Genomic DNA, 27197 nt, shown 5'->3' with positions numbered 1-27197 from the left:
CTCTTCACGCTACCGTCCAGCTATTGAGCAGCGCCCGGTCCAGGAGCGAGGAGCCCTGAAAGCGCCCAACTTCTCCTGGCCGAAGGACCACACGACCCCTAGATCACGAGGGAAAGGGTTAAGAGGATCTGTAAATCCAGACAAATGCACTACTTAAAGAAAAGCCAATGACACGTATTAACAATTAAAGAATACAAAGCAAAATTTGGAACATTGAAGAGTTAATGGACAATACTCAACAGACGCGCACACGGTACACGGTAGAGATGGTTATTAGCGCTGGAGTTGCTCACAGTTTAACACAAATCCTCTTGAACTCCCAAAGGCGTAAATAAGAATCGGAACCGAGGGAAACAAAAGATTTAATTGACAGTGGTCCTTGATTAGTCCGTTCCGTCTACCCCGGCGAGTGGCCACTAATCTAGAAAGCAGCCGCAGTATCAATCCATTTGCCCATTCCCAGGGATAGGGTTAGGGTATTAAAAATTTAAAATATAATGGACAGAAGTCTGAAGATATCCAACTAAGAACTTCTACTAGAGAAAGGATAACTCCTGTGAGAATGACATGTGACTGTGAAATACAACAACCAACAAGCCTTATTGATCTTGTACGAGGTAAAAATTACAAAAGGATCAGCCTTGTGGGGGCTTGACTGGCTGAGACAATTGCAACTTGATTGGAGATCCATCCGCCATCTGCTTGTCACATTCCCTGCAATGAAGCCAACAGAAGGAGGATATAGAAAAGTACTGGATGATGCCACCACCGTCTCCATGCTGAACACCATGAATCATTGTCCAACAGAGCACAACTACACGTTGGTGCCAACCTCTGTGCCTGATTGAAAAGTATCTTGAAATAAGGACGGACTATGCTGCTCTGAGGAAGTGTGAAAGTGACAAAAGAAGTGGTCCAACTACAGGAGTTTTCATTGGCAATGCATCTGAGGAAGCTTCTGATATGTTAATCAGTCAGTTACTTGCAAACAGTGGCTTGGTTTTAAGCTGAGAGAAAGTTCAAGGAGCTTCAGGAAAGTTGCATGCATTCAGCTTTTGTGAGTATAAAGGACCAGAATCTATTCTGCATTCATTAAGGTAACGGAATGAAATTCAAGAGGGAGACAAAAATCTCCTTGTAAAAGTAGATGGAAAGACCAAAGCCCAGCTGGATGAATGGGATGCCAAAAAGAACGGCATCAATGGAGATAAAGACAGAACATCCATCAGATGATGTTGTGGATGCAGAAGCCAATAGGAGAGATCAGATCATAAAGGGGGCAATAGAAGAATTAGTAAGAGAACTAATGTTCTCCAGTGAACTAAATGGACCTTCCCAAGGTCAAGATGCTCAAATAAAGAAAAAGGAAATAAGAAATGGAGAGAAGAAACGAGAAAGAAGAAGAAAGGGATCAAAGTAGATCCGGAGAGAGAGAGTGTCCAGAGCTGTCAGAACTATTTCCTGTAGTCTCAGAGTCAACTTTTACAACTGTCACAGAGGAGGCCCCAGAAGCTGAGCTTACTTTCACAGCCACTAATGCCAGGATCTGGACTTAGTTATCAGAGGTTATTTGAGGCACATGCTATTGGGAACATTTAATGGATTATGGGAGCATTTAATGGGTGGTGGGAGTTAATCCCCACTAGCCCCATCCCAGCTATGACAAACTTAAGGAACAAAAATGTACTTAAACTTTGTATTATGTATTTAAAGCAGTGCCAAATTGGGTAGTTTGAGGTCATTGGTTAAGGGTGACGTCCTGAGATTTATGCACAACAGTCTCGAGAGTTCATAGAGCATGGCGCAAAAATCAAAAATACATCCAGTGAGTGGCAGTTCTGTGGGTGAAAATGACTTGTTAAAGAGAGAGGTCAGAGGAGAATGGCCAGACTGGTTCAAGTTGACAGGAAGGCAACAGTAACTCAAATAACCGTGCATTACAGTGATGCGCAGAAGTATAACTCTGTAAACACAGCATGTCAAACCTTGAAGCGGCTGGCTACAACAGCTAAAGATCATAAACATACACTCAGGGGCCACTTTACTAGATACAGGAGGTACGACATAAAGTGGACACTGAGATAGTGTATATGAATGGCAAAAAAAATCAATTCCCTTATAATAGCCACAAAAATCCAACAGGAAAAAAGGACAATCTTTGGTTAACCGGGAATAAAAAGAGATGCTATAGCACTAAATCCACAGAAAAGGCTTCTAACATTAGAAATAGCATTGGACCTGACAATCACGAGCATTTTAGAAATCAAAGACATAGAAATTGGAAGAAAAGACAATTAAAGTTTATACTGATATGCAAAAAAGTAAAAGACAAGTAAAAGGCAAAGTGAGAAATTAAAGACAGACAGGAGAATTAATAATGGAGAATGTAAAAGTGATAGAGAAGTTAATGTTTTGTATCTGTCTTCAAAGAAAAGAATAACATGCTAGAGGACCAAGAGATTAGATTAGGATTAGATTAGATTAGACCAAGACCTAGATTAGGGAACAGAAAGAATTTAGGATGAGTTTTTTTTTAAAGAGATATAAAGTTGAAAGCTGACAAATCCCACAATGTTCATTTCAAAATTCTCAAAGTCCACTCTGGAGCTATTAAATACATTTATAGCTTTTTTTAAACAAACTTCTACAGAGTCTGGAATGGTTATTGGAGCAAATGAAAGAGAGAGAGAGAGACTAAAAGCAAAATTACTTATGGGTACCACAGTAGTGTAGCAGAAAGCAAAACTCTACTGAAGCACCTGCAAACCAGGCTCAATTCCAAAGACGTCTAAGGAGTTTGTACCTTCTCCCCTTAACTGCAAGGGATTCTTGCGGGTGCTCCAGTTTTCTCCCATATTCCAAAGACACACTGATTAGGTTAATTGAACGCATGTTCCCTCTGATGGGTGAGTCCAGAACTAGAGACCACAGTTTAAGAATAAGGGGTAGGCCATTTAGAACAGAGATGCGGAAAAACTTTTTCACCCAGAGAGTGGTGGATATGTGGAATGCTCTGCCCCAGAAGGCAGTGGAGGCCAAGTCTCTGGATGCATTCAAGAGAGAGTTAGATAGAGCTCTTATAGATAGCGGGGTCAAGGGATATGGGGAGAGGGCAGGAACGGGGTACTGATTGTGCATGATCACAATGAATGGCGGTGCTGGCTAGAAGGGCCGAATGGCCTACTCCTGCACCTACTGTCTATTGTCTATTGTCTATTGCATGGGTGTAACTGCTCCTCAACCATCAGGTTCTTGAACCAGAGGGGATAACTTCACTTGCCTCATCATTGAAGCACTCCCACAATCTATAGACTCATCTCGTGTTCTCGATATTTATTGCTTATTTATTATTATTTCTTCTTTTTGTATTTGCAAAGTTTGTTGTCTTCTGAACTCTGGTTGAACATCCTATTTGGGCGTTCTTTCATTGATTCTGTTATGGTTATTATTCTATAGATTTATTAAGTATGACCACAAGAAAATGAATCTCAGGGTGATATATATGCACTTTGATAATAAATTTACTTTGAACTGGGTAGTGTGGATTCAATGAATTGAAACTTACTGTTACCATATTGCATCTCCAAATAAATCAATAAATCAACAATACACTATTAATGATCTAGCATTAGTGCACACGCTCGAGTCGAGTTTGATGGTCTCCCAAGAAGTCATATGTTAGGGTAGATTCCCTTAGTGGAGAAAGCCTCTGAGTCACTTTGCTTAATGTGGGGAGGTTGATGCACAGACAGACATCACATTGTCCTTGACACTGTAGGTTCTGTGACATGGAATGCAAGATGACTGGAGACCCAGTGTGTGTGTAGAATCAGTCATACAACACACTCTGCACAAGATCACAAGGAACCAGAGGGTTACGGACACATCACAGCACATTGCAAGAACCAGCCTCCTCTCTGTGTACTCTGTCCACATTTCTTGCTGCCTCAGTAAAGCAGCCGGCATAATGAAAAACCCCACCTGCCACACGAGCTCTCTCCTTTCCTCTCCCACCGGGCAGAAGGTACAAAAACCTGAAAGCATGTACCACCAGGGTCGAGGACAGCTTCCGCCTCACTGTTATCGGACTCTTGGACAGACCTCTTGTACAGTAAGCTGGACTCTTGGCCTTGAAGCGTATCTGATTATGATCTTGTATTTCATTTACCTGCACTGAACTCTTACAGTAGCTTTTACACTTCATTCTACAATCTTATTGGTTGACGTTATTCCAGCCCAATGCACTGTGTAATGATATCAACAGCATGCAAGACAAGCTTTTCAGGTATATTACTACATGTAATATAATGAACCAATAGCTATTCAACCCACTATTTATAAGACAAACTTTAAGTGCCTGTGTTGTGTCTGTTGAAGACATGTGTCTATTTAAACTTCCAGATCAAGGTAGCGTTACTGAAGGTGGGAGATAGATTACTGGTGGCTTTCCAAGCAAGGAATATGACTAACTACTCTATTAATAACACTTTATGTGGAAAACTGTGATAAGTTATCGCCACAATGAAGACACGAGCAAAGGCAAGGCTGATCCGACAGTGAAAGCAAGTTCTTGTGGCTGGAGTGAGGTGGAGGCATGTTCGAAACAGAGTCTGAGACGGTGTTGAAGAGAGCGGAGCAGAGAAAAATTGGAGTGGAGCTTTTTCAAAGCCCACCCACGCGAACTGGGAGTGAGATTTGATCCATCCAAACACCAGGCCACTTTGAAATGGTGAGTATGGGCCAGCTCAGAGCGTATCACTGCAGCGGGGCCTGGGTCCTCGTGTGTGAGATGACCCGGTGCTTGGATATTTTAAATGGACTGGAAGGGCAGGGTGTCAGGACTGGAGGCGAAGGTCAGGGCTGGTTATGCTCCTGCTCCACGATGTTTTACTCCACTTTCCCCAGTGCTGAGCCTGTGTCATACTGTGGCTGCTCCCAGCTTAGTGTCTGGGAGCTTTGCAACAACTTGCTCCATAGTGTGATGAACTGAAGCTGAGGCTGTGATTCCCACCACTGATTGTAAGGAGTTTGTATGTTCTCCCTGTGACTATGTGGGTTTCCTTGGGGTACTCCAGCTTCCTCCACATTCCGAAGACATTATGGATAGGGTTAGGAACTTGTGTGCACGTTAGCTCTGGAACTGTGGTTTCACTTGTGCCCGGACCACAATCCACTTTGATTTGATTTGATGCAAAGAATGCATTTCACTGTAGGTCTCAATGTTTCAATGTACACGTGACAAATAAAGCTAATCTTAACTCCCAAGGTTCACCTCACTTTTCAAGTGACTTTGGGTTTATTGCTAGAGAATATCTGGGAAGCATTTCCCTTCCCAAAATCATGATTTTGAGACCATCAAAGTTTAGAAGGAATTCTCTTGCTCTGTCTGTGAACTTTCAGAAGTTCCTATAGAGTGCATGCAATATTTCTTGTGGATCAGTTTCCAACATTTCACCTGGCACAACATTCTTTTTCTGTCTCAACACATTTCCCACATCTTCACTCTAGATCCTTGGCTTCCCTTCCAGGTTACTTTCAGACCAATGCTTTATTATTGACCCACTTTTTAGGAAATATGAAAAAACAAATTCCTCTTCAATGAATCAATAGAAAAAGTTATTAAGAGCAAGAGAAAATCTGGTGGAACTCAGCAGGCCAGGCAGCATCTATGGAAGAGTATAGTCGACCTTTCCAGCCAAGACCCTTCAGTAGGGCTGAAGAAAAGAAAAGATAAAGATGAGGTGTAGATTTAAAAGGTGGGGGGAGGCAGAGGAGAAATAAGGTGATAGGTGAAACCAGGAGGGGGTGGGGTGAAGTAAAGAGCTGGGATGTTGGTTGGTGAAGGAGGTACAGGGCTGGAGAAGGGGTAATTTAATAAGAGAGGACAGAGTGCATGGAAGAAAGAAAAGGGGGGAGGAGCATCAGAGGGAGGCAATGGGCAGGCAAGGAAATAAGGTGAGAGGGAAAAGGGATGGGGAATGGTGAAGGGGGGCATTACCAAAAGTTCGCAAAATCAATGAGTTATTAACTTCAAACTTTCTGCATAATCACTCGAAGAGTTGAACTACATGTGCATGTAACGAGAGCTGTATAACTCATCTCCTTCTACCTTAGGCCACGAACCTATCAATCACTCCTGCTGTGGACACTTTCTGGAGGTCCAAGATCCATATGCTCCACAACCGCTGGACTGAGAGTGTAAATGCAGGAAGGGACTATGTTGAAAAATAAATGTGCTAAAAATAAATTGGCTCCTTCTACCTTAGGGCACGAACTTATCAATCATCCCTCACACTTTGAATGAAGTTGAGCATTGATGCTAAAGTCGATCCTTGAAAATTGGTATCTAACAACATGGACACTTTAATGCAACATTTAAAGTTCCATTTCAACTCATTCTCCATGCATTGAAATGCATTTGCTAAGCTTTGTTTTCTAATTAATCCTTAAAAGTCACCATGAAGACCAGTTTTATTTTCATTTGTTATCCTTTTCTAAAATCTTTTCACAAGACGTTATTGATGTTGGCATGTTGGTCTGTTTTATTTCTGGTTAAGTTCCCAAGCAGGTGATACTGTGCCTTATTTAGTTCTGCAAGAATCAATGTCTTGCAATGATATAGGAGACCACAGGCACTAGTAATTTCTTTCGTAATAGTATTTCTTTCATTATTGAAATCAAAGAATGATGAGAAATCTTCAACAATAAAACTTCATAATATTTACCAAGTACCAATGAAGGAATGAGTGCAATGGCATAACTTAATGGATAGCAGAAAGAGACCATTCAGCCCCTTGTCTTCAACTATATTATGTTTGATCCTTCACCTCCTTGCAGAATCAAAACCAGGTTTAACATCACTGGCCTGTACTTCTTTTGACGTTATACTTTAATGATTTGGATGATGGAATGGATGGCTTTATGGCCAATTTTGTGGACGACGAAAAGTTATGTGAAGGGACAAGTAGTCTGAAAAAGCAGGGAGTCTGCAGAAGGATTAGATTTGGAGAATAGGCAAAGGATTGGCAGATGGAATATTGTGTAGGGAAGTACATGATCATCCACTTTTGTAGAAGGAATAAAGGTATAGCCTAATTACTATATGGAGAAAGTACAAAAATAAAAGAATCAGAGATGCAAAGGGACTTGTGAGTCCTTGCCCAGGATTCCTTGAAGTTTAACTTGCAGGTTGAGTCAGTGGTAAGGTATGCAAATGCAACATTAGTATTCGTTTCAAGAGGACTAGAATACAAGAGCAAGGATAGCAGTAGCAGTAGTATTTTCAGCAGCTTTGAGCTCCTCACCTAAGAAAGGATGTGCTGGCATTGGAGAGCCCGGGGGATGTTCATGAAAATGACCGAATAAATGAAAGGGTTAACCCTTTCGTTATATACATTTGATGGCTTTGGGCATGTTCTCGCTGGAGTTTAGAAGAATGACGAGGGTATCTCATTGAAACAAAACAAATAGAAAGATATGGATAGAGTGGATGTAGGAAGGATGTTTCCTATAGTGGGGGCATCTAGGACCCACAGGCACAATCTCAGAATAGAGGGACATCCATTTAGAAGAGATGAGGAGCAATTCCTTCAAGCAGAGTCTAGAATCTGTGAAATTCATTGCCACAGATGGCAGTGGGAGCCCAGTCATTGAGTATATTTAAAGCAGAAGAAGATATGTTCTTGATTAGTCAGGGTGTCAAAAGGTACAGGGAGAAGTCAGGAGAATGGGATTGAGAGGGATAATAAATCAGCCATGATGGAATGGCAGAGCGGGCTCAATGGACCAAATGGCCTAATTCTGCTCCTGGGCCATATGGTATTATATTACAATAAAAAATAATAGTACAAAAGATGCTGTTCATGAACCAGAACTCAGATGGTAGAGGGGAAGAAGCTGCTCCTAAAACAATCAGTCTGGATCTTCAGATCCCTGTCCTCCTCCCTGGTGGTAGCAATGAGAAGAGGGCATGCCCTGGATGGTGAGGATCCTTAATGATAGAAGCTGCCTTCTTGAAGAACTGCCCAATGATGTCCTCAATTGTGCGGAGGGTCGTGGCCATAAAGGTGCTTGCTGAGTTAACATCCCTCTGCAGCCTCTTTCGATCCTTTGCATTGGAGCCTGACTGGCGGGCAGCCGTGCAGCTCGTCAGAAAGCTCTCCACTATCAATCTGTAGGAATTCAATAAGGTCTATAGTAACACATTAATTCGCCTAATGAAGTGGAGACACTGGTGTGCCTTTTCTGTGATAGCATCTATACATTAGGTCCAGAATAGATCGTTTAAGATGTCAGTAGCCAGGAACTTGAAGCTGGACATCCTTTAACCTCAACATTGAAAATATCAGTTATCTGTGCCTTGACTGTTTATTGAGTAAATTTCCACATCCCCCTTGGAGAGAGAGTTCTGAAGATTCACCTATTGAAGAATTTTCTGATAGATTGATATGCAGCCGTGAAATTTAACTGCCCCTTATAAAAAATTCTATCCATTCCCTCCTTCTCCTCCACCTAGACGAACTAATTTCTTTCAGTTCTGATGAAGAGCCTTGGACTCAAGGTAGCAATTATTTATCTTTCCACAAACACTGCCAGTCCTCCTTGCCTCCTGTATTTTCTGTTTTTATTTTGAATGCGTCCAGTGCCTGCAGCCTATGAGCCCCGGTATTTTGCTTCATACTTTATTGATTGAGAGTATTTTAAGTTTCACTCTGATTGTGGGAACTTCATGCAATTAAGCTTCCACATACAATTACTACTTTATTATATATGGGAAAAGTGCATTTGTTACACAGGAAAGTCCCACAAGTAAATAATCAGATAAGCAGCTTTTGTTTCTGATAGAAATTCATTTTGCATCCTGGAACATTTTATTGTTCCATTAATGTTTCCAGGTAGGGCTGCTCCATGTACAAGTAGGTTTACATTTTAGCCCAGAACAAGACTCCCTGGATAACCCATTCCTATGTATTTGCAGCTTGACCTTATGACCTATTGAATATTACTACTGATTTTGCAGAGCTAACCCAATGGACTGAAGTGATAGAATTTCTAATATCTTTTTCTGGTAATATTTACATTTCCTTCAGTATAAAAGAGCTTGTAAAGAGCTTTTGGCACATTGGTCTTCATAAACCAAATTACATCTAGGAGGTTTGGATTGGCAACATCATCTGCTCCATGACCTCCATCACCACAGGAGCACCACAAGGCTGCGTGCTTAGCCCCCTGCTCCACCCACTTTACACTTACAACAGTGTGGCTAAGCACAGCTCCAACGCCATAGTCAAGTTTACCGACAAAACCACTATCTTCTCTTCTTACTGCTGTTATCAGGAAGATGGTACAGGAGCCTCAGGACTCAAACCTCCAGGTTCAAGAACAGTTATCAACCATAAGTCTCTCAAACCAGAGGGGACAACTTCACTTGCCCATTCATGAAATGTTTTGGCAACCAATGGACTCACTTTCAAGGACTCTCTATCTCAAGTTCTTGATGCTTATTGCTTATTTGTTATTGATTGCTTTTTGTATTTGCATAACTTGTCTCACACACTGCTTGAACACTCAAGTTAGCGCGGTCTTTCATTGACTGTTGTGGTTATTCTGTGGATTTATTGAGTATGCCCACAATAAAATGAATCCTAAGATTGTATACCATCCAAAGTAAAATTTATTATCAGAGTTCATATATGTCGCTACATACAATCCAAAGACTCATTTTCTGTGGGCATACATAGCAAATCTACACAACAGTAACTGTAAACAGGATCAATGAACAATAAACTGTGCAAATACAAATATAAAGACCAATAAGTAATGTGTATGAAACAACAAGATAAAGAGTCCTGAAAATGAGACCATTGATCGTGGGCACACCAGAAATAGAATGAGTGTAGTTATCCCCTTTTGTTCAAGATCCTGACGGTTGAGGGGTAGTAACTGTTCTTAAACCTGGTGGTGCGAGTCCTGAGGCACTTGTACCTTCTGCCTGATGACAGCAGTGAGAAAAGAGCGTGGCCTGTGTGGTGTGGATCTACAATAACAGATGCTGCTTTCCTTTGGCAATGTATCATGTAGATGTGCTCAATGTTTGGGAGGGCCTTACCCATGATGTACTGGGCTTTATAGGATTTTGCACTCAAAAGGCATTGGTGTTCCTAAATCAGGTTGTAATACAACCAGTGAGCACACTTTCCACCACAGAAGTCTGCCAAGGTTTTTGAGGATATACCAAACTTCCAAAGACTCCTGAATTAGAGGCACTCTTGCTTTCTTTCTTCCATCAGTTTGTGGAAGAATTCCCTCATGCAGACAATGCAACAGGAGGGTGCGTGGTTGAAAGTTAAAAGGGTGTTACTGGACTTGTCAATCACAGGGTTTTGCAATAAAACAATCTTATTTAGCCTGTGAATTGAAGACTGCTTAGTCCCCTTCTCTACTCACTTTACACTTATGACTGTGAGGCTAGGCATAGCTCCAATACCATATTCAAGTTTGCTGACGACAACACTGTCATTGTCACTGTCAAAGGTGGTGATGAATCAGCATAATAGGAGGAAGATTGAAAAGCTGGCTGAATGGTGCCACAACAATCTCTCAGATCCAGATATAAATAACCCCAATAAACAGCAAACATGAAAAGGCAATGTAACAGAGTCCTAAATGAGTGTAGCTATCCCCTTTCGTACAAGAGCCTGATGGTTGAGGGGTCATAACTGTTCTTGAAGCTGGTGGTGTGAGTCCTGATACACTTGTACCTTCTACCTGATGAGAGCAGTGAGAAAAGAGCATGGCCTGGGTGCTGAGAATCTTTGATGATGGATGCTGATTTTCTACCGCAATGTTTCATGTCGATGTGCTCAATGGCTGGGAGGGTTTTATCCATGATGAACTGGGCCAAATCAAATAGGATTTTCTACTCAAAAGGCACTGGTGTCAATTCGGAGCAAGAAGGCTGCAAGTGAACTGCTGATTTTTCGGAGCAAAGGGAGTTTTTTTCCTACTCGGGTTAAAGAAAGGCGAGACTGCGCAGGCACATGATGTCAGCCAGTAGCGCACGAAAGGTTTAAAGAGACCACCATATCCAGCAGGCAGCATTGGAGCGGGCAGTGGAGTGAGAGGTAGCAGAGTGGCAGGGCTTTTGCTGAACTGGCTTAGGTGGTAACGGGTCGAGGCGAGGTAGGAATTATGCGTGAGGCCAGTTTTCTGTGCTCAGTGACAGGCGCGGGGGGTCCTGGAGTCTCCCAGCCTCTCGGACAGCCACATCCGCACCAGGTGCGTCGAGCCGCAGCTCCTGAGGGACCGAGTTAGGGAACTGGAGATGCATTTCAGTGACCTTCGGCTGGTTAGGGAGAGTGAGGAGTTGATAGAGAGTTATAGGCAGGTGGTCACACCAGGGCCATGGGAGACAGAGAAGTGGGTCACAGTCAGGAGAGGGAAGGGGAAGAGTCAGGTACTAGAGAGTACCCCTGTGGCTGTACCCCTTGATAAATAAGTACTCCTGTCTGAGTACTGTTGGGGGGGGGGGGGAACAGCCTACCTGGGGGAAGCAGTAGTGGCAGTACCTCTGGCACAGAGTCTGGCCCTGTGGCTCAGGAGGGTAGGGAAAGGAAGAGGAAGGCAGTAGTGATAGGGGACCCTAAAGTTAGGGGATCAGGCAGGCGATTCTGCGGATGCAGGAAAGAAACTCAGATGCAAGTTTGCCTCCAAGGTGCCAGGGTCCGGGATGTTCCGGATTGCATCCAAGATATCCCGCAGCGGGAGGGAGAACAGCCAGAGGTTGTGGTACATATTGGTACCAATGACACAGGTAGGAAAAGTGAAGTAGTCCTGAAACCAGACTACAGGGTGCTACGAAGGAAGTTGAGAAGCAGGACCACATAGGTAATAATCTCGGGATTACTGCCTGTGCCACGCGACAGTGAGAATAGGAATAGGAATGAAGTGGAGGATAAATGCATGGCTGAGGATCTGGAGCAGGGGGCAGGGATTCGGCTTTCTGGATCACTGGGACTTCTTTTGGTGCAGGTGTGAACTGTACAGAAAGGACAGGTTGCACTCGAATCCCAGGGGAACCAATATCCTGGCAGGGAGGTTTGCTTAGACTACGGGGAGAGTTTAAACTAGAATCGTTGGGGAGTGGGAACCGAACTGAAGAGACTGGGGAAGAAGAGGTTGGCTCACAAATAGAGAAAGCTTGTAGGCAGTGCGAGAGGGAGGATAGGCAGGTGATAGAGAAGGGACGCGCTGAGACCGAGGGCTTCAGGTGTGTCTATTTTAATGCAAGAAGTGTTGTGAAGAAAGCAGATGAAACTAGAGCGTTGATCAGTACTTGGAGATATGATGTCGTGGCCATCACAGAAACTTGGATGGCTCAGGGAGAGGATTGGTCACAGCTGCAGAAAAGGTGGACGCCCTGGAGGGATTGTCTACAGAGTCTTTGTGGGTGTGGTTAGGAAGAGGAAGTGGTCAATAAATTTATTGGGTGTTTTTTTTATGGGCCACCTAATAGTAACAGGGATGCTGAGCAGATAGGGAAAGAGATCCTTGAAAGGTGTAATAATAAGTTGTCATGCCGGAAGATTTTAATTTCCCAAGTATCGATTGGCATCTCCCTAGAGCAAGGGGTTTAGATGGGGTAGAGTTTGTTAGGTGTGTTCAGCAATGTTTCCTGACACTATGTAGATAAACCTACAAGAGGAGAGGCTATACTTGATTGACATTGGGAAATGAAACTGGTCAGGTGTCAAATCTCTCAGTGGGAGGGCATTTTGGAGATAGTGATCATAATTCTATCTCTTTACAATAGCATTGGAGAAGCATAGGAACAGACAAGTCAGAAATATTTTTAATTGGAGTAAGGGGAATTATTAGGCTATCTGGCAGGAAATTGGAGGCTTAAATTGAAAAATGTTCTCTGGGAAAAGTATGGAGGAAATGTGGCAAATATTCTGGGGTTATTTGTGCGGAGTTGTGTATAGGTATGTTCCATTGAGACAGGGAAGTTATGGTAGGGTTCAGGAACTGTGGTGTACAAAGGATGTAATAACACTTACAAAAGGTTCAGAGAGCTAGGTAATGTTAGAGATGTAGAAGACCATAAGGCAACGAGGAAGCAGCTTAAGGATGGAAGTTGGTGAGCCAGAGGGGGTCATGAGAGTGCCTGAGTGGGCAGAATGAAGGAAAAGCCCAAAGTATTCTCGAAGATTGTGAAGAGTGAAATGATGTCACGTGACACCTCGGGACAAATGGAATGGATTGGAATTCTTCATTCTATTACAGTACTACTTTTCAGAATAACACTGAATTCAAAAGTGAGGTGCACAATTCTATCCACAACTTTACACTTAAATGTAGTACCTTATGCTATTGATGCATGCTAGTGTTGCAAACCTCAGCATAAGAAAAAAATCATCTAAACAGGACTAACTTCCTATGCAAAGGATATACTTCGAAGGTTTCCCAGTTGATTTCCGAGTTCAAGGTGCATGAAGCTCCCTTTAGCCTTTTCAGAATAATATGAAATTAAATCCCTTTGTATGACTATAGAGGTCCATTTTGGCAAACATACTGGTAGAATGGAAATCTGATTTTTAAAAAAGAGCTGTGAAAATCAACTTTCTATTGAAATAACTGCTTTTTTTCATTTTTTATAAACATTTCCTTCAGGAAACTCTCTTCCATTGACACTAATAGTGTCCACCAGAATCACCATTGATCCATACCATTTTGATTGTTTATCCTTGCAAGAGCATGGATGAGTATACTTAGTGATGACAAAATTGCAATTTAAACACAGATATTAATATACTGGACAATTGCTACAGTTCTATAAATCTGTATGTGAATACAAGAAACAGTGCAGAAATTGAAATTAGCCTGCCAATTACCTTCTTAATTGCTTATGTTAACTGTGTTTTGTCTACAAAGGCATCTAAATTCCACTAAATACTAGCAATTATTGTTAAAAGCAAAATATTGTTTAATCTTCCAACCAGTGCGAATAATATACTTGCCACTAACTCACCTATTTGCATACTGAATTGCATCCACCTTGCACCACTTTCCACCCTTATTGGCGAGTATGGATAAAATGAATGGAAGAAAGTTTAGATGTCAGGAGAAAGTATTTTTTAAAACAGGGAATGATCTGCATCTGGAACACACTTCAAAGGGTGTTGGTGGTGGAAGCTCCTTGTATTTCCCCTCTCCATCCGCACAATGACAGCTTTGTACGCAGGTCCATGAAATAAGGAAATGGAGTAACGAGAAAAAATTCTAGTGAGTGTCCTTAACTGGGAAGGTACTGCATTTAGAGACAGATGTGGCTGTGATCACCCCAAATAACAAAAAAATTATCATCTCTGCAAATGAGAAAAAGTACAATAATAAAAAATCCAATTTTAGGATAGTATATCAAACATTTAATTAAGTTTCTTTTACAGAGTAATGATAAATGGTAACATGGGGTGCAAACTAAATTCAACAAAAAGATCCACTCATCATCATTCACTAAATTCAACCAAAGCAACATTTGTAAGCACAGGATTTGTTCTTTTTTTAAACCAGATTAAAGAATGGTTTAAAATAAAAATTCAATTAACCTGAAGTGACAGGTTATTTGCTTAAAGATTCATTCAAGGAAATACATATTGATAGTTTTACAATGTATTTATAAGATATGGCAGCTCTCCTTCACTTCAAAGTTGCTTTTCCCATGAGCTGCTCATCACTGCCACACATTGGTTTTGACAACATAGGATCTTGGGAGTTGCCTCTTACTGAACAAAATCACATGCTATACAGCAGCTTCACCAAGATTTTTTAAAAACCCACATGCATACATGAATATTATTTTTAAGTACCTCTTTACAGTAATGGTTCACAATTTAACTAGTAGCAATTTCTCATTTAAATGTTTAATGTAGTGAAGTCTGAACTTGATATGATTGCCTCGCAATCAAATTAACCTTTAATACATCTTCTAGTATTAAACAGCATGATTTAGAAAACAATAACAGACACCAAATCAAAAGGAAAATGAAAATGGTTTGAACTATGTAACAGGATTTTATTCAAGATTCCAGCATTTACCTCATCATAATGTGACATAACTCTGCAGCCACTCAAATAGAGAGGCATATTCCCCTTCACGTATCACGCAAGCACCCAGTATATAGAGAAAAAAATTCACTGCTGTTGTTATACATGACTTCCTTGTTGATTCATCCTGCCCCTTTGCTGGAGGGCAACAGAGACTGAATAGTGTTGAGAATACCCATGTATCATCTACACTACAAAGTCACATAAATACAAAACTTTAGTGCTGGCTGTCAAGTAAACCGTTATATCAATGGCAGTTTTATTGCAGAGATTTACACAAATAATTAGACTAAATATGTAAATTGTTGTGCGCCTAACTTTTAATTGATTTTGCATTGCAAAATAAAAACATTCACTATGCTCTTGAACGGCTTACAGAAAACACAAAATCTAATATAAATACGAAAACTGGGTGAAATAATTTAATCACAATATGCACAATGAAAGAATAAACACACTGAACAATTAAACTTTCAACTTTGAACAAGTTCACACTGAACTTTTCATTCAAACAGAGTCCCAAACTGTAGAAACAAACATCAGATAAACAGTCATTTATAGTGTCAACTTTTCAAAATGATACACTCTTTTGTTGTATTCTTAGTTCTCTTTGCATCACCAAATGGCTTGTGCTAATCATACAGATATAATATGATATACAGGCAAAGTGAGGTTCTCAGTGCATTCTGAACTGCTTTTGTTTAAACTAGTAGTCGTAACAAACTTTGCAAAAATGGATTAAAGGTAAAATATTTCTTGAAGTTCTTTCATTATGGCTTTCCAACCACACAGCTTATTTTTTTTGCTGAATCTTATTTTTCCTTCAACTATTATTTGAGTGAATTGATCCGCGGGATAAAAGTAACTGAAAGCCTCCAATAGCCTGAAAGACCAGTGCCTGTTAAGTCTAAAGGAATGAACGGCACAGAAGTACATACCGCAAAGTTAAATGAAAAAAAACTTTTCTCACTTTTCCCTTCCCTCCTGTGCTGAATGAAGTCAAGGTACATCAACTCCAAGAAAGAGAAGGATTTCATGGGAGAAGATAAAGGTGAAAAAATAGACACAAAGATCTGCAAATACATCTCCCATTTTCCCATATGTATCCATTGAGCGATTGATGACTTCTGCAGGGATTCCTGACAGAAGCAAGGCTGCAGTCAATACCGTTGTCTTTACCTTCTTCTCACTCTACAAAAGGAACAGAATTGCTATTACCTTTTTAAAAATCTCTTCATGTAAAACATTGTGTGACTCTTGCACTCAATCAAGCTTGTGATGGAGAGGTAAAGATATGACCCTAATGGTGCTTCACCAATACTGAAGTGAATGACAGCATTAACTACAACACAGACTGCACCTTTTATGGTGTAGTCCTGAAATTACCCTCTATTAATCCTCAGTGTCAAACTAAACAGACAAAACACAAGATGAAACTCACTCACTGGGAATGCAATGTATAGAAAAAAAAGACTAAAAGTTATGCATTTTGTGAAATCAGTAGCTTTGTAAGTTACAAAGATAGTGCACTAGAATGCAAGAGCAACATGTGATGTCAATAATCAACAGTGGATTATTGTGCATTTCTTCAGTGGCTCTTTTTAAAAAAGTCTTTTTAGTCATTCTGCAATGGGGGCTGTTATTTTTGGCTGCAGTAGTTTATAAAAATAAACAATACATACTTCTATAAAAATCACCTGGAATTTAATCAACTTAGATGACAGATATATCCTAAGTCACACAGCACTTAATTATGTGAATGATGATTTCATAAATTACCTTCAAATCAGTGGTAGCTGAAGAATGCTAACATTTCCTGCTGTATGTATAACATTTTCCCCCAAGAACTATACAGAAGCAAATCAATTCTAGGTAACTGAAGTAACATTTGCAAGATGCATTACAAATGATGTGTAAAACATTGGAAGATACCAGATGCATACCATCTGCACCTTTTACCTTCACATTTATTTTTGCTACAAATTAGCTGAAGTTCTATCCAAACTGAAATCCAGACCAACTTTCAGGCCTTTTCTAAAAGGCTATCTTGCTACTAATTTCATGCTTTGTTGGAATTGTTTTTAAAGCTCCATCCTACTTAATTACATAGTGAAAGAATTAAATCTTACCTTCGGAAAGTACTTTGATAGACCAATATATGCAAGTTGAAGAGTCAAAAAGGGAGCAAAAATGGCCTGCAAGAAAAAGATTAATTAGTGAAAAAGCTACATGTGGAGCTGAGTTGAATGACCTTTACACACCCATTACAAGTGAAAGGGTGCATCATTAATTGTAAACTTCTAGAAGCATTGGTTCTGAATTTGCAGTGGTGAAACTGCTGTCATGTGTAGTTTAATGCAGAAATTCTGAACGTGCTAAAAGACTGAACTGTTTTGCAGTATGAGTTTCAACAACTCCAAAAACTCAGGCGATACACAGCTTGAAATTTAGAAATGTTTGGAAACACAAATGTGACATAACATTAATGTAAAAAGATGTCACAAACCAAAACATTAAGTGTTTCCTTTTATGGTCATGATACTGCATAAGAATTTCCAAGACTGTTCGCGTTTCTTAAAAGTATCACCAGTTGAACAAATGTAAGCATTTATAAATTAAAATAAGAAAAATAGCATGTTTATATTGACAAGATTTATAGCTAAAACATCAGGGACCATGACAAGTACAGCAAGATGGACAAGATTATAAAAGTTAATATTTCTATCCAAACCCACTTTTCATATCCTCTGCACAGCTGTTTTCTATAAGCACCACACCTAATAGTAATTACAATGATCAACAATTGGTTTCAAAACATTAATTAGCTATCTGGTGGCCTACTGTTCTGACTATCTGCTCTGATGTGACAATGATTATGTAATCACTGGGTCTGAACAATTCTGCATAACTACACAAAATTTATTCCCCCAATGACTGTGAGAAGAACCCAGTCGATTACATATTGCAATCTTCATTCTCAAAATAATTAACTGAACAGTTTCTGTATCTCTGAAGATGCTCAAAGTATCCATGCTGTTTTCACAGCATGAATCAAAGTTCAGAGAAAAATGCAAAAACAATATTAGTTTTTTTATAATTGAGGTCTACCACATTTACCTCTTGTTGATGAGAGAAACTTCTAGGTTGATGTAGAGCCAGTCATTTACATGTGCACATTTTTTCTAACAGTAATTGTTACGATACTCACTGGTAAAAAGAGTTCAAAATCAACAGCTAAATATGACCCTAAACAATGTTATGAGACAACTACAAAAACTATTTTCTGAACAATTCTGATGAATAATCCTTTATTTTAAAGAAAATTGGTGCTTGCTGTTTCTATAGACCAGACAGATAAAAGAACTGAACTAAATAAAAACTGGTTTAGAAATATCACAAATGCACCACATCAAAATGGCAAGGCATTCACAGCAGCTCTTGTCCACCTTTAAGCTCTCATATCTTTTGCAAACTCAGTTTTGCACCCATTTTAATGAAATAAATTATTAATTCAGTGCAGTGTTCATTTTACATAAAATCAATTATTTCCTATATTCAAAATGTTATTGTCAATCTCAACAACATCAATTTGAACAATTTTTTAAAACTTGTTTTAAACTTTTTAAGTTTTTAAACTAACTTTTTAAAAAGTTACCGGAGTGCACCTCTACTTCCTAGAGATTTTAATCGAAAGTTTCTGAGAAATAAAACAAGTATTGGCAATGATTGCTTGATCTTTCTGATACTTTCATTCATTCTGCCTCTCAGTTTAAGTCAAAAAAGTGTTTTTTTCATACAATACGCTCCAGGGATATAGAACATAATGGTTCAGGACCTTCTATCAGTTATAAAATAAATGAAATCTTTTGCAACCACCAACATCTTTCCCTTGAAATTCACAAACAACTGAGAAATAGTAGACTTGCCTGGGTGGCAAATATTTTAAAAATTGGAATTTGGACTTTAAATTTTTAGTTGGTTGTATCCATTTTATTTGTCATATCATAAAACTTGATAGATACTTTATTGATCCCAAAGAAAATTACAGTCACAGTAACATTACAAGGGCACAGATATCCAAATATTAGAAGAGAAGAAAGAAAGAATAAAAAATAAGTTACCTCAAACAGTCTAACAGTTGGGGGTCATCACTTCCTCGGCTAATGTCCAAGAGTAAGAATGAGCTCATATACTCCAAAGAGTAGCTCAGTTGTTTTAGTCTGTTACTGAAAGTGCTCCTCTGTTCAGCCAAGGTGGCGTGCAGAGGGTGAGAAACATTGCCCAGAATTGCCAGGATTTTCCGTAGGGTCTTGTGTTCTACCAGGGCCTCCACTGTGTCTAGTTTAACTCCTAAAACAGAACCAGTCTTTCTAATCAGTTTACTGAACCAGTTGGCATCACCCATGTTGATGCCAATGCCTCAGCACACCACCGCATAGAAGACTGTACTGGCGACAACAGACTGGTAGAGCGTGTGAAGAACATTTTTCCTACATTTGTCTTATAAAACTAACAAGTCCCAACTCAACAAACAGTAACTTTGGCACCAGCAGAGATAACTGTGCACTGTAGAACACAGAGGTGAGCAGTAAAGCAGAGGGATCTGGGAGTACAGATCCACAATTCCTTGAAAGTGGCATCACAGGTTGATGGGGTTGTAAAGGGATTTTTTTTTGGTACACTGGCCTTCATAAATCAGTGCACGGAGTACAAGAGTTGGGACGATATGTTAGAGTAGGTGAGGCCAAATTTGGAGTATAGCCTGTAGTTCTGGTCATGTACCTACAGGAAAGATGTCAATAAGATAGAAATAGTGCAGAGAAAATTTGCAAGGATGTTGCCAAGATTTGAGGACCTGAGTTATAGAGAGAGGTTGAACACGTCAGGACTTCACTCCTTCATAATTTTGCATACCTCTATTAGAGGTGTTTAAAATTATGAAAATATAGTTAGTGAATCATGCAGGCTTTTTCCAGAGGCTGGTGAGACTAGAACTAAAGGCCATAGGCTAAGGGTGAAAGGTGAAATACTTAAGTGGAACCTGAGGGGAACTACTTCACTCAGAGTGGTGCAAGTGCAGAATGAGCTGGCAGCAGAAGTGGTGGGTGCGAGTTCTATTGCAATACTTCAGGAAAGTTTGGACAAGTAAATGGATGAGAGGGATATGGACGGTTATGGTCTGGGTCCGGGTAGATGAGACTACACAGAAAAACAGGTTGACATGGACTGGATGGGCCAAAGGGCCTGTTTCTGTGCTGTATGGTTATAAAAACCATAAAACTTCAACATCTGAATTCAAAAATAACATTGACAAGAATATTTTGAAAACAAAATCAAATCATTTAATGTATTTTTTTCAAAAATAATCATTGGTATTATCAATAAGAAATTGATTTCTGGAAATAAGAGTACCAATATAAATGACTGGATTCTACCATCCATCATGATGAAGATAATGTTCGTTACTAAGCTAAAATAAAAGTCAAAGCTGAGCTTCACCAACATTCACAAAGACCTAACTGTCCTTGGAAAAGGGAGGTCCATGTTGCAAAGTCAGTCATTCCAAGGTATATTTATTGTCATCCCTGGTGTTGTTAGGAAGTTCACTGAGAACTAAATCACATGGAAAAATCCTTATAAAACATACTACAAGATAGGAAATAGCTTCTCTCCACAAAAAAAGCACGAGCATGGAAGTTTGCCAAGCTGTTACTTTAGCTCGGTGAAACATTGAAAACAAACCTCATATAACAAAGCTTAATCTATGTCTTGTAATAAAATAATTTGTAATGAAGCATACAGCAGGTACAGTGTACTGAAATTTTCCAAATTTATGCCAACACAAAGCCTGATCCAGGAGTCCCTGTGCACATCAGCGTTCCTATAAACCAACAAAACCAGGGACTGTCATGGAGCAATGTCCAGGTACACAATGTAAATGAATCAAAATTCAATAAAAGACTTGTCTTCAGCAGTATCTCAGGAGCAAGATGAAGGAAAAGTTTAAGTTGAATAGTGCCTTGGTCAAAAGCTTTCTGCAAAACTGAATTCAGTTCTGCCTTTACTGTATGTATTAACTAGCAATCAATTCCAAAACTTTCGCTTCACTGTCTCACTTGGTTCATTTGCATCTCCCTGTGACTGCAATTGCACATTCTTCCATTTGCTAAGGAATGCCATAGGTCCTTTGCAAGCATACATAAAAGAAATTCCTACGAAAATGGTTAAATATTTTACACTAGAAACCAGATGCAGCACTTACCAGATATCTGCATACAAAGATTCTAACCATTAAGGCTAGAAGAGCACTACCCACCAAGCGGAAAACCCGAAATGTGCCAAATTCTTCATTTTCACCTCCATTCTCCTGAACAGGCTTTTCACTCATCAGCTGATTTCGAAGTTTCATTGCTTCATCAAAGCGTGATATATACTGCTCAATACCACGGCGGGGAGAATTCTCCAGTGGCAACTCTGATGTTCCCAGGTCCTGACTTCCCGGACCCAAATCAACGTCAGCCTCATTAGTTTTGTTAATTGAGTCTTTTCTGTCTGCAGAATATGGCCCTTGACTCTCTGTTCCATTAGCATAATGAATGGATGCCACTGAACCATCAGTTTCGTCTGGAATTCCTGGAGTTCTTTTGGATAAGCCCGAAGTCAGCAGAGATTCTGTTTTCTCCAGTTCATATGGTGGAAGAGAATCTGCTCGGTTCCCTTCTTCTGCATATAAAGAAACAAAGAAATACTGTATTTATCTTTCAAGTAAGTATAATTAAATAAGTATTCAAAGTGTATGAAAAAAATCATGGACACTTCATTTTTTAAGTTGGCATGTTACAAGGTTACTTCCAATTCTAGGTCCTCATTTTTATTTTAATAATTTATGTTGAATCTGATGAAGAGCTTTTAGAAGCCCATATAACATTGTATACCAGAACAGCTGATCAGATTTATGGTAGGATCTTCATATTTAGCATGCCTTTTTATTGGGAAGAGCAAAGCATTACAGAACTAAAATTTAATATATTTGTATTTTCACTTTTACTAAGCGTTCACAGCACAGCCACAACTGGAATAATTTCAATGCTGCTACCTGGTTCCATGAGAATGTTTGCTAGTTCATTGCTTGAAGCAAATCAAAAGAATAAATTACAAGCTAAGTTATGTTTCTGGCAATTTGGAGTCCAACTGGTTACTGTATGATGTTATATTAATTATATGTTATATCAATATGCTTGTCTACAACCCGAGCAGAGCACCCTTTGCTGCTTGCCTAGGCATGTCTGGGTGGGATGGATTCTACTGCAGCACCCCAGAATAAAAGAACAATGTGCTATCCCACATGTATTGTATTGGCCTAAAGAGCAAAACCATCTTACACCATCACTAACTGCACTATGCTCCTGTTGAACCCAGAATCAAACATTTGCTGTCAAGGCAAGCTACTGAGCTCTGTATTTTAGAGCGGGGTCAGAGGAGGAGACAAATAACAGAACAGCACAAACCATGTGGAGATAGAAACAAAGAAAACCAACAGTACAATGCTGTGCTGAACGTTTACTTACTTTAGAAATTACCTAGGGTTACCCATTTTCTAAGCTCCATGTACCTATCCAGGAGTCTCTTAAAAGACCCTATTGTATCTGCAAATTTTTTTTAAAAATCAGGAAGACAAAGGATAAGAAATTTTCAGTGGTCACACTTGCTTCTTTTAATGTAATTAGTGATTAAGTCTAAATAACGAGAAATTTGATTTTGCAAACAGGAGGAAATCTGCAGATGCTGGAAATTCAAGCAACACACACACAATGCTGGTGGAATGCAGCAGGCCAGGCAACATCTATAGGAAGAAGCACGGTCGACATTTTGAGCTGAGACCCTTCGTCAGGGCTAACTGAAAGAAAAGATAGTCAGAGATTTGAAAGTGGGGGGGGGGGGAGATCTGAAATGATAGGAGAAGACAGGAGGGGGAGGGGTGAAGCTGAGAGCTTTTACTTTTTTTTAAAAAAAGAGCTTTTGATTTTACTTTTTTTATTTAAAGATACAGTATGGAATAGGCCCTTCAAGCTGCACAGCACAGCATTCCCTGACAAAACTGATTCATCCCAAACCTAATCACTGGACATTTACAATGACCAATTAACCATCCCACCACGTCTTTGGACTGTGGGTAGAAACCAGAGCACCTGGAGAAAACTCATATATTCCACGGGGAGAACGTACAGGCTCCTTATAGATGGCACCAGAATTGAACTCCAAATCTGATGCCCCTAGTTGTAATAGCTTCATGCTAACCGCTATGCTACCGTGGGGTACCTACATTCATCCACACATTAACACTCTCCTGAAGCTTCAATGAAAGATGTGAGAAACAGTACTAGTGAAGCTGAGTATAAAGCCACATGGTAAAAGTGGCCTAGGAGATATACAGGCAATATGTTCTGCGTTAACTTTGCTATTCCAAAAGATAAAGCACCAGGTCGTCAGTCAGGGACTTAAATCAGGATCAAGATCGCCTTCCTGGAATTGCAACATCAATGGTGCAAATGGTAATAGTGCATCTTGAAAATTAATAAGGCAACATGCGTGAATCTGCAGATGCTGGAAATAAATAAAAACACAAAATGCTGGCAGAACTCAGCAGGCCAGACAGCATCTATGGGAGGAGGTAGTGAGGACGTTTCGGGCCGAAACCCTTCATCACTACCTCCTCCCATAGATGCTGTCTGGCCTGCTGAGTTCTGCCAGCATTTTGTGTTTTTACTGAAAATTAATAATTTAGTTTTGCTGCAGGCGGAGAAAACAGAAAAACTTTCCCTCATAAATCAGATCAAATGGAAGTGTCCAATTCAAACTTGGAATGAAGTGTCCCCAGTGTAGAGGCTGGTTAGCAAATGCAATGTAGAAAACTGTTTCAGCTGCTAATGGGCTACGAATAGGGTTCATGTGGAATTCAGTGTTAAGAATTAATGACACATACACTACACATAGATTGGGTAAATTAGATTAAAACCATTACTCATTAACAGGAAAAAAAACCTATAAAAATTAAATCTGTCTGGTGTTTCAACATATTGACCGAAAGAAATTTACCACTTGTTAGGAGATATATAGTTATTATAAAATATATTATATATATTAAACAGAGGTTAGTCAGTAAAGAAGTCAGTTATGACCTTTCTGATAGGTATTCAGTGGCATGCAAAAGTTTGGGCACCCCTGTTCAAAATTTCTGTTACTGTGAATAGTTAAGCAAGTAGAAGATGAACTGATCTCCAAAAGTCATAAAGATGAAACATTCTTTTCAACATTTTAAGATTAGTGTATTATTTTTGTTTCGTACAATTTTAGTGTGGGGAAGAAAGGAAAGGAGCACCCTGCAAAAGTTTGGGCACCCCAATAGATTTGAGCTCTCAGATTACTTTTACCAAGGTCTCAGACCTTAATTAGCTTGTTAGGGCTATGGCTTGTTCACAGTCATCATTAGGAAAGGCCAGCTGATGAAAATTTCAAAGCTTTATAAATACTCTGACTCCCCCAACCTTCTCCCAAAAATCAGCAACCATGGGGGGTGGGGGCAGGGGCAGGGGCAGTGTAGTGTGTATGCCCCAGTTTACATCAGCAGTGTGAGGTTGAAAGCTTCAGGGACCAGGGAGTGATCATCACCAATACCCCGTCCTGGTCCAACCATAGATGCCGTGGCCAAGAAAACTCACCAATGTGTCTGCTTTCTCAGGAAGCTAAAGCAATTACTAAAGAAAGATTGAACCTTGTCCATCTTTAATCAGTACACCATAGGAAGCATCCTCTCTGGATGCAGAACGGTTCAGTATGGCAACTGCTCTATACATGATTGCAAGAAACTGCAGAGAGTTGTGGACACAGCCCAGCACATCATTGAAACCAGCCTCCACTCCATGGACTCTCCATCTGCACTTCTCACTGCCTCAGTAAAGCAGCCAACATGATCAAAGACCCCACCCACGCCAGACATTCTCTCTTCTCCCCCTCTCCCACTGGACATAAAATAAAAAATGCTGAAGGCAAGTGCCACCAGGCTCAAAGTTTTTACCCCACAAACCTACTGAATGGCTGCAAGTATGACAAGATGGCTCTTAACCTCACAATCCTTCTCAGTATGCAAAACAAGCACGTGTTCTAATAAACCAATTCTAATTAATCCCAAACTGCCGTAGTCACAAACTTTAATTAATTCAGGGATGATATATACTTACAAAAGGCATGTCCTGGGAGCACCAGGAAAGGTCTGCACCAAAGCTGAGAACACTGTGAACAGTTCTGCACAGAAAATATTGGATATGTGGAAGAATTCATTGTTGCCTTCTAGTCTTGAAGTAGAAGATTGATTTAGAATCCACAGAGTTAATCATAAAGTGAATCCAGGGAAATTTATCTCCACTTTTTTATTTGCCTACAGCCTTTCTGGGCTGACAAACGTAACCTTCAACATTTGCCTATCATCTTAATTTTAAGCACTTTAAGTGTACAGCTTATACTTAGAAAAGGAAAAGGCACATTTCTCCGTAATGTAATTAATGAAGCAGAATGGGAAATATTGAAATAGCAAGCATAGTAATTTAAAGTTCAAAGTGCAAAACACTGTTCCATTTGTTCCAAACGTTACTGAAGATCATTATTTATAAATGAAGATACATATCTTTGTGTCATAAATCTGTCATTTTTTCAGCTAGCAAAATAATTCTTGCTATGTCATGCCTACACAAAACTGCAACACCCCCCTCAGAAAATAGCAAACCCTCAGAAGTTTATAATTCATATTATTGTTCGTACCAGATCTTCTTCAAGCTATTATCCTGTATTAATCCTACTCTCCTTCTCAACCATACAGTATATACCTATTCCATTCATATTCTCAAGGCATAATTAGCCTAGGTTTGACACAAGTAGTGGGAAAACCTCCAGACGTGATCAAGATCTCAAATTCTTGATTTTTCTTTTAAACGTGCAAATGGGCCCCAACCATTTGTCTTATCCTGGCATTGGACATTAACGCCAATACATTAACACATTTTTCAAAAACGTTTAATCTAATCTTCCGTAATCGGCATTAAGAATTTGTAGGAAGAACTCAGCGGGTCGAGCAGTTGTGAAGGGGAAGGAATGATGGATGAGAGAACAGATGCTGCTCGACCTGCTGAGATTCCAGGATCTGCATTCCCTCCCTTCTCACCTTTGTCTGATATACAGTGCGCGGTAATCGCGTCTAGTTTCAAAAGAGTGGGTGCGTTTTATTGTTTGTTGCGTTATTGTTGTCACTAACAATGGTTCCGCCTGTGCATGTGAATCGCTAGAGGTGAAGGCGGGGGGAGCTCCCCGTGGTCCAGGGACCGCTGGTCGGCTGGTTACCGAGGGCCTGAGCTCGGGCCCCAGGCCGCGCCTCCTCCATCCACTTGCTAACTCACCCGCCCCGTTTTTGTTGAAGCCCATGATTCGGTTCAGCCGATCCTCCGAGTTTAGGAGCAGCTTCCTCCGGCGGAGTTCGGCTCTTCTCCGTGCCGAGCTCATCTTTCTCTGGTCGTCTCCGCCGTTCAGCGCGCCGCCGCTGCCACCGCCACCGCCGCTCTCCATCCCCGACAGCGAGTCGGGCGCACGCCGATGACATCACCGAGACCGTCTCCGGGCAACTTCAGTCAATCCTCCGGGGCAAAGTCAGTCAATCCTCCGGGGCAAAGTCAGTCAATCCTCCGGGGCAAAGTCAGTCAATCCTCCGGGCAACTTCAGTCAATCCTCCGGGGCAAAGTCAGTCAATCCTCCGGGCAACTTCAGTCAATCCTCCGGGGCAAAGTCAGTCAATCCTCCGGGGCAACTTCAGTCAATCCTCCGGGGCAAAGTCAGTCAATCCTCCGGGGCAAAGTCAGTCAATCCTCCGGGCAACTTCAGTCAATCCTCCGGGGCAAAGTCAGTCAATCCTCCGGGCAACTTCAGTCAATCCTCCGGGGCAAAGTCAGTCAATCCTCCGGGCAACTTCAGTCAATCCTCCGGGGCAAAGTCAGTCAATCCTCCGGGGCAAAGTCAGTCAATCCTCCGGGCAACTTCAGTCAATCCTC

General features: G+C 40.5%; 1 protein-coding gene across 2 annotated transcripts; it reads right to left on the bottom strand.

Annotated features, from left to right (window-relative positions):
* On the bottom strand, nucleotides 1-26742 carry camlg (calcium modulating ligand). 2 transcript variants are annotated; one of them, XM_059990657.1, is made up of 4 exons: nucleotides 26553-26742; nucleotides 21368-21828; nucleotides 17235-17300; nucleotides 1-98 (listed from the first exon to the last, which is right to left on the bottom strand). In XM_059990657.1, exons 1-4 carry the CDS (start codon nucleotides 26716-26718, stop codon nucleotides 21-23), a joined length of 771 nt encoding a protein of 256 aa, XP_059846640.1. In that variant the 5' UTR covers nucleotides 26719-26742; the 3' UTR covers nucleotides 1-20. The 2 variants fall into 2 exon arrangements, with proteins under 2 accessions (XP_059846640.1, XP_059846638.1); XM_059990655.1 differs by lacking the exon at nucleotides 1-98 and adding an exon at nucleotides 14410-16296.
* Nucleotides 26743-27197: the final 455 nt, after the last annotated feature.

This window comes from Hypanus sabinus, chromosome 15, assembly GCF_030144855.1.
Source record: "Hypanus sabinus isolate sHypSab1 chromosome 15, sHypSab1.hap1, whole genome shotgun sequence".
In the NCBI taxonomy this organism is placed as follows: Eukaryota; Metazoa; Chordata; class Chondrichthyes; order Myliobatiformes; family Dasyatidae; genus Hypanus; species Hypanus sabinus.
This window is presented reverse-complemented; position numbering and strand designations above follow the sequence as displayed.